Source organism: Cannabis sativa, chromosome 9 (genome assembly GCF_029168945.1).
Source record: "Cannabis sativa cultivar Pink pepper isolate KNU-18-1 chromosome 9, ASM2916894v1, whole genome shotgun sequence".
In the NCBI taxonomy this organism is placed as follows: domain Eukaryota; kingdom Viridiplantae; phylum Streptophyta; class Magnoliopsida; order Rosales; family Cannabaceae; genus Cannabis; species Cannabis sativa.
Genome location: NC_083609.1, coordinates 56,185,436 through 56,194,223, shown reverse-complemented (window position 1 = coordinate 56,194,223; position 8,788 = coordinate 56,185,436). Strand labels below are relative to the sequence as shown.

Below are 8,788 nucleotides of genomic sequence, written 5' to 3'. Positions count from 1 at the left end.
TTTAAGAAACTTCGCAAATGCACCAGGTGCTTGTCCATCTTCTATGTATCTACCATAATACTCACCTCCTCTATCTGATCTCACTATCTTAATTTGCTTGTTGCATTGTTTCTCTACTTCAGCTTTAAATATCTTAAAGACATCTAATGCTTCACTTTTATTATGAAGTAAGTAGATATACATGTAGCGTGAGTAATCATCTATGAATGAGATGAAGTATTTCTGACCATGTGACTCCATATCTGGACTACATATATCAGTATGTATGATTTCTAATATTTCAGAACTCCTATGGACACCAGTTTTGACAGACTTGGAGGTTTGCTTTCCCTTAATGCAATCCACACAAGTATCAAAGTCAGTAAAATCTAAGGTATTGAGTACCCCATCTTTTACCAACCTTTTAATTCTATCAATGGAGATATGTCCCAATCTCCGGTGCCACAATGTACAGGAATCCTCTTTCATAACACATCTTTTAGTGCCAGCGTGAACATGCATAACATTATTAGTGGTATTATCTTGTAAATTAAGGCAGTAAAGACCATCAGACAAAATACCATTTCCAACACATTCAGATTTATAATATAAATTGAAATATTTGTCTGAAAATGTAAAGGAAAAACCAAAGGGTATAAGTCTTGAAACTGAAATCAAGTTTCTAGAGAAACTTGGTACATAAAAGGTCTTTTCTAACTTTAAAACAAAACCATTACTTAAAACTAAATTGCATGTTCCAATAGCTTCCACATGTGAGCCCATCTTGTTTCCAGATAAGATGCTTTGCTCACTTGCCACTGGCTTCCTTAGATTTTGAATATCCTGCAAGGAATTTGTTATGTGAATTGTTGAACCGGAATCAATCCACCATGTGTTAAGATTAACATTAGCCATATTAGATTCATAACATACTAAGGAAATTGGATTACCTTTGTCATCCATCCATTTCTTGAACTGGCTGCACTCCCTTTTAGCATGTCCCTTTTGTTTACAAAAGAAACATTTGATGGAATCTTTCTTTATGGCAGCCTTGGGAGCCATGGGCTTTTTCCCTTTGTTCTTCTTGAATGGCTTACGTTTCTTAGGTTGAGTGGTCAGGTGAACACTTTCTCCTTGCTCCTGTAGGAGCCTGGCTTCCTCTTGAACACACATGGTCATCAATTCATTGATAGTCCATTTTTCTTTATGTGTGTTGTAGGAAATTTTGAAAGGCCCATATTGTGGAGGAAGATTGTGAAGGATGTAATGAACCAGGAAGGTATCAGGAATGATAACGTCGAGTTTCTTCAAATGAGCAGTGATGTCCCTCATTTTAGAAATGTGTTCTCAAACTCCTTTAACACCGGTGAGTTTTGTGGACGAGAACTCTTGGATGAGGTTGATGAACAAGGATTTATCTGAAGTGTCAAACTGCTCATCCATAACTTTGATAAAGTCTTTCACCTTCTCAGGTGGCTCCACCGATCCACGCATTCCCATAGGAATTCTGGACATAATGAACATGATGCAGAGACGATTAGATTGCTCCCACTTTTCACGCAGTGCAATCTCTGCAGTAGTGCTAGTATCAGTGATAGCAGCTGGTTCATCTTTCCTTATTGCATAATCCATGTCAGTGCAAGCTAGGTGGAGAAGAACTCGTTCCTTCCAGATTTTGAAGTTGTCACTCCTAAGCTCAGGGATTTCACTAGTGATTTCAGCATATTTAGAGGTGGATGAAATAGCTGCAAGAGTAGGATTACAAAAAATTTAGATGTTAAAAAAATTGAGGCTTTAATGAATTCATGTTTTACCAATGTAGAAACATGATGAAGATGAAAATTGTATTAAATCTAAAATTGCCTGTGGGCTAAATTTTAAATCTAATAAAATTAGATGAACTTTATGATAGATCTAATGAAGTATTTAATTTAGAAATAATGGAGGAATGAAATCTATCTTTAATTAAAATTTATAATAACACTATTAAATCAAATCCTCATAACTCCCTGTGGGGTAAATTAAGAGAATTTAACTTAATATATTATCCTAATTAATTATAAAAATATAATAAAATCCCTGTGGGGTAAAATTATTATATCCAAATAATTAATTACAAGTTTTGTCCATTAAGGTGAATTTTAATTAATATATAATTTTATATAATTAAAGATGCTGTGGCTACTCCCTAATTATAAAAAATTATATTTTCACTTTAGACATTAGGTATTGGGCTCTACCTAAAAGTAATTTCGTTATTAACATAATAGACAATCACTGAGATTAGTGCTCCTAGTGTGGTCGTCCGAAGATCATTAAAAACCGTTCTAGATATGAGCATTTGTCCCAGGTTCATGTTTTCTTATGTCAAACCACAAAACTACTTACGTTTTATTCATATTTTATTCATTTTATAAAGTTTTATGAATATTTTATGAATAATTTTATGAAGTTTTATGAAACTTAATTGCTAAATAAAATATTCAACCTATCTTAATGTTTGAATATTTCTAAATATATCTAGCACTATAAAAGGAATTTATGTATAGCATTTAAATCATACAAATCCAAATTAATTGCATTAAACATAAATTTGTCAAATAAATACAAAATAATACAATTAATGTATGATTATTAATTAAATGCTAATTCCTTAATATGAAATTAATGGCAGATTTTTCAAAATTAATTTAGACAATAAATTGCATAAATTTGGTAATATATAATTAAATGCACAAATTAGCACAATTTTTACATGCCTAAATAAATCATGTAATAAATTACCAAATTTAAACAAATTTCCATTTTCAATTTATACTATATATATGTATTAAACAAAAATGGAAAATTAACTAAATGCAATTTATTGACTAAATTAACACACAAAATAGGAAAATAATTAATATTCCAAATAAATAAAAAATTTATCAAAAATTTGGAATTTTTCCTTTTTTTTTTTTTTTTTTTTTTTTGAAAAATCCATACCGCCAAACGACATGTCGTTTTTGCAAAAGGCAAAAACGACACGTCGTTTTTTACATTTTGAAGTGTGCTGAGATAACATACAAAACGACATGTCGTTTTCCCTAAGGTAAAAATGACACGTCGTTTAATTAATGTAGAGGCTGCCTCAGAAGACGGAAAACGACATGTCGTTTTCCACAATGTGAAAAACGACATGTCGTTTTTTCAACAACGACAGCTGAAATGAAGGCTTTCAAACGACACGTCGTTTTTTTCAAACGACACGTCGTTTTTGACAAACGAACGTCGTTTGTGAAAACGACATGTCGTTTGCGTCGTCTTCTCCAGCCAAACCGGGTCGAATTTTAAGTATAATATTAAACAAAACCCTTATTTTTATGTCAATTAACATCTAATCCGCATAAGTGTAAATTTTAAATATTCCAATTTAATCTGAAAAGTGCAGAATCCACCACAGCCACAAAGCTACACATAGCAGCATCAAATAAGTAATATATACTTAACTAAGAAATAAACTGCACTTCGCGTGTGATGATATTTTGTTTAATGATAATTAATTAATTTTAGTAATTTTGTTAGTCAAAATTTAAATTTGTAAGATTTAAAATCATAAAATTTTATGAAACTTATAAAGATCATTGATAATAATATGAAACCCAACATCATTGATATACAAAAATTAAAAATCCTAAAGTTATATTAACCCGAAATATACAATTAGTTTAATTATTTATCGATAATTTTCCTTGTGATAGAATATGCTAAGAAATGATAGAAGAGAGACTCATATACGAAGAGACATGTTGCAAATATGACCTTTAATTATGAGATTCATCATTTATTGCAATTCTTATATTTATTGTGAGTATATAAGAAAAAATTATTCTATGCTATATATGAAGAGAATGATAATATACTAATTAACATTGATTTTTTTAATGATATTGATTATTATTTGCAAAAAATTATAAAATATATACTAATTAATATTGAAATTCTCTGGCACAAAAATAATATATATAGATTGATTATTTTAAATGTAAATTGTGAACGCTTTAGATTGATAATAATATAGATTGTGACATTTTATGTGATTAGTCTCAATAATTAAATATGTATATTTATATGTAAAAGTAAAATCTCTAATCAAATGGCTACATTTATATGCAAAAGTAATTAGAAATTGAAAAAAAAAAAACAAAAATTAGAAATCAATCACATTATTCAATAAACAAAAACGTGATCATAGTTATCATTTTTTTAAAAGAATATTATTTTTAAATATATTAATTCTAAAAAAAAAAAAGCAAATATCATTTTAATCTTAATTCTAAGAAAAAAAAACAAAAGCAAAAAACGTAACTTTAAATAATACTAATAAAAAATTAAAATAAAAAAATAAATACTCAATAATACGAATCAAATACTCATTTTTAAATATAAATTTTGGAGTTACAAAACTAATAAAAAATTTAAAAACTAAAAATTAAAGAGAGAACAAATAATGCTAATTGAAGAGATCTTAGAGTGACATGTCACTACCTCATATCTCTCCTTTATATATATATATAGATAGGATATGAGTGTTCATAAAATCAAGACAAGGTAGTGGTCCTGTTGGTGTGTTGACAACAATATTAATTTTCAGCGGCAGCAACGTTGTTGGAAGTAGGCATCGAGTAGCGACATAAAGGGCACAGATGATTAATTTTTAGCCAAGAAACAATACAATTCTTGTGAAAAAGATGAGAACATGGCATCTCTACGATTTTCCAATCTTCAAACAATAAATTTTCTTGGCAAATGGTACAATTATTGTCGTTACTCAAAGAGACTAATAAATCATCATCGTCCTCATTCAATTCTTTGAGTTTTTTAATGGATTCATGTGTTGCAGGAACATTTGGAATAGCATTAAGTGCTTCCCTAAAAGTAATATCAATGATATTCGATTCTTCTTCTTGTTCTGGAATACTTGTGGCAATAATAAAAATATTAATAAAAACGATTTTAGAAGCTGCAAATGGAGGATCGTTGAGAATATTGATGAGACTAGTTTCTATTTCGTTGGTAAAAGAAAATAAAATTGTTGAATCTGTCACGCCAAGTTCAAGTAGAATACGTCTAATGAAGTTGAAAGGATCATAAAAATATGAAGTACGAGAAGTTGATATTCTTTTACGTACTCTTTGAGTAATGTCTCCAAAAGGTAACAATTGATGACAAAAATTTAGTGTAAAAACTAAGAAGTTATTGTTTAGTTGGGCCAAAGAGTTTGATAGTAAAAAATCATTTGGTGAATCTAAATCTAGATCTACAGTCATGTTGTAAATGGTAGGGGTGTTCATGGTGTTGTAAGTTTAATAATTAAGTGACTAAATTTTGGAAGAAGAGAACCTATTTGCTATCTTGGAAGTACTCTTAGGTTTTGCGTGTATTGATTAAAAGAACTAATGTATTATTTATATAAAAACAGAATACCTAATCCTATAAGGATATGATATATATATTTCCCCTAAAAAAGATATATATTGTTAAAAAAAAAAAAAAAATCGTATAGCTAATTTTATTTCTCGAACAGAAAATTTTGTATAATTTTAGAATTTAAATTTTTAAATATTGTTTGTTTAGTTGCACGTGATAGATTTAAAATTTACTTTCGTTAAAAGAATAATTTATTAAATGAATATAAAAACATTTAATATAATTTATTTATTAATATTTGAAAAATTATTAATCTTTTTTTTTTCTTTTCGTTTTTTAACAAGAAGTAATAATTACTCTAAAAATAAAAAAAAAAACAAATAGATTCATACGTATTAAGTTATTATTAGATTTTTATTTTTAAAAAAAAGTTATTATTAGATTTTTATTTAAAAAAAAGTTATTATTCAAAAAAGAAAAATTTGCAGCAAATTTTTTTTTTGTTTCTATTAAATGCTCAAAATTTAAAATTTGTGATAAAAATACTCAAACTCTCATATTTTATTAGGGTAATTTGCTTGCGGCTAAACTCGCTAAACTTTAAAGTTTGGCACGGTCAAATTTCTAAATTGGAAAAGTTATGTCTAAATTCTTCAATCTCTACAATCCTTTTAATTTTATTATGTAATTTTTTGGCCTCTACAATCGTTTTATTATATAGTGTTTTCGCCTCTACAATCGTTTTTATTATATAGTCTTTTGGCTTATTGTATACACACATAGTGAAATTTTATTGGTCTAGCTAATTTTTTTTTTTGGTACATTTTAAATTATTTTTTTTTCTAAATAAAAGATATTTATTGAATGAAAAACTATAGAACTGTAAAGTAAATACAGAAGTGAATTTCTCTATGGAATTGCAGAAGGGACAAGAATTAGAAATACAAATATATTGGAAATAAGACAATCTTTTGCTAGTATCACTTCTTATACATATAACATTAGAAGTAGCACTTCTTAAACTTTAATGAAGCTCAAATCTAACACAAAGACACATCACCAACCATGGATCTTTGTTGATTAACAACTGGTTCAAAAATTATTTTCCTCAAATAATAAACAAAATTAAATCTTTGATTTTTTTTTTCTTAAAAAAATTCTCTCATTGTCATAAGCGTCTGATCTCTCTATTTTTTATTTGACAACAAAAATCATGAGTCTTCATCATTAAAACCGGTAACGGCCGCATCGCCCGGAACAACTACAAAGCCAAAGACACCTGAAAACAACAGTGGAGCAAGTCACGAAGATCATTATAGTTGTTTCTCTAATCATCATCATCATCATCATCATCATCATCATCATCATCATCATCATCATCATCATCATCATCATCATCATCATCATAGTCATCATCATCAAATTCCATTATGTTTTGGGCAATGTGTCATTGGTGCAAGATGGAAAATTAGTGTTTTAGATTGAACTTAAAAAAAACAATATCCAACAACCTATTAAACAATGAAACTAAACATTCCAAAGACGTAATAGAAAATTGTCCAACCAAACAAGATATTCATCCATCAATTAATCTATGTGCAGACATATTGGTCATCCGACAAACATGGATTAAGAAAACTCCTAAAAATTTAGATAACAAACTTGTTATAACATCTAATAATGGTCTATAAGTTCATTAAAAAATAATTAAACAAGACTAAAGACAATCCCTTAGACATGCTCACTTCCTTGCTGCTAAATTTAGACACAAAATAGTTATGGTTTGTGATTTGCTATCTGTAATTTTTTTTTCGTTGTTGTGTGCTTAGGTACATTTGGAAGTATAGGTGGAGATTTGTAATATTATTTAGTCTACCAATGTACTAATTAAGTGTTATGACTAGAGACCGTTATGTCTGTTAGTGAGATGAATCGAAGGCTTTGTACAAGTCTATACTCTATACCCTAATTCATTTGACACAATATTGTAAGACACTTTCATATCAATACAAGATTCAATTATTTTAGCATGATCTTGTTCAAGAAGTGTTAGACTATAGGTGTAATTATTCTAAGGCTCAGTAGCCATTGTTGTGTGTCCTGTAGTTGAGTGGAAGAGAGATCAGTTGAGTTGAGAGAGATTTTGCATAACAACATAAGAGAGAGAGAGAGAGAGAGAGAGAGAGAGAGAGAGAGAGAGAGAGAGAGAGAGAGAGAGAGAGAGAGAGAGAGAGTTTGCATAACAAGATAAGTAACTGAAATTTAATGGTGTTTAATTGGTTTTGGTAGGTTAGCTTATTTTGATTGATATACTAACTTTTTTTTTTTTTTGTCATGATCAAATAGTGATCAGAAAAGAATTACATCAACAAAGAAGGTTGAAGGGGTCTCTTTCATCCGAAAAAGTTCATCATTAATCCTAAGGGCATGCTTAGCCAATCTATGAGCTGCAACGTTCAAATTGCGGCTAACATGAGAAAAAGATACCCCAAGAAAACTAAATAATAAAGCTTTAATGTCTGAAAATGAAACACCTAATTCATTATAGTATACAGATTCAAAATTAAGAACAGAAACTAGTGACAAAGAATCAGAGAAAAAAACATTGATATGGAGTACAACATCCAGAGCCCATCTTAAGTCTACCAACAATGTAATCGCTTTTACTTGAAAAGCTAATAAAGAGCCTGCAAATAAAAGTCTCTTATAAGCATTTAAAATAGGATCACTAAAGAGAGAAAAAATAAATACTCCTAAGACTAATCTAACCAAAGGAAAAGCCTTTTTTTTTTTTGAAAAATAAAGTCTTTATTAATCAAGGTCCTTCAACAATAAGGATGATAAGTTAGCAGGAATAGAAGACACGCTAAGAGTACAATCAACTTTAGAATAAGTGTCCTTTGCAAGGAAATGAGCCACGTTATTCGCAAATCGTTTTACAAAAGTCACAGAAACATTTAAAAGAAAAGAAAGCAGATTTTTGGAGTCATTAATAAGGCTTCCATATGGAGAGAACATGTGGACTTTGCTGGTAATTGCATGAACGACATTAAGACAATCTGATTCGACTTGAACATTCTGCCAATTATTTGCTTTTATCCAACTGAGTGTTTCTTTTATTGTTTGCGTTAGTCTTTTATGTTAATTAAGAAAACTATTTTAATTAATCTTTTACGTCAATTAGGAAAACTATTTTAATTAATAGATGATTCAAACCTTTTAAAGGTTTTGATAAAAATGCTATTACATTATTGTTTGTAGAGAAAATAGTTACTCTAACTCCATTTTGATTGATACACTAACTTATTTTAGTTTGGTAATTGTCACCTACATTTGATTGAAATGGTATGAAATGATTGTGTTATTGACCTTCTAAATTGATGGTATGATCTAGTCTTAT

General features: G+C 28.9%; 1 protein-coding gene across 1 annotated transcript; it reads right to left on the bottom strand.

The window, feature by feature from the left end:
- Window positions 1–550: 550 nt before the first annotated feature.
- On the bottom strand, window positions 551–1,311 carry LOC133031039 (uncharacterized). The gene is made up of 2 exons (XM_061104264.1): window positions 930–1,311; window positions 551–822 (listed from the first exon to the last, which is right to left on the bottom strand). The coding sequence occupies exons 1-2, from the start codon at window positions 1,309–1,311 to the stop codon at window positions 788–790; spliced, it is 417 nt and encodes a 138-aa protein (XP_060960247.1). The 3' UTR covers window positions 551–787.
- Between the last annotated feature and the right edge of the window lie 7,477 nt (window positions 1,312–8,788).

Bases quoted from the DNA above. Each gene is read 5' to 3' on its own strand.
- LOC133031039 (XM_061104264.1), bottom strand. From the start codon at position 1,311: ATGAGGGACATCACTGCTCATTTGAAGAAACTCGACGTTATCATTCCT. The intron at 823-929 runs GTAATCCAATTT...AATTCCTTGCAG, and splicing joins GAAATGGATGGATGACAAAG to GATATTCAAAATCTAAGGAA.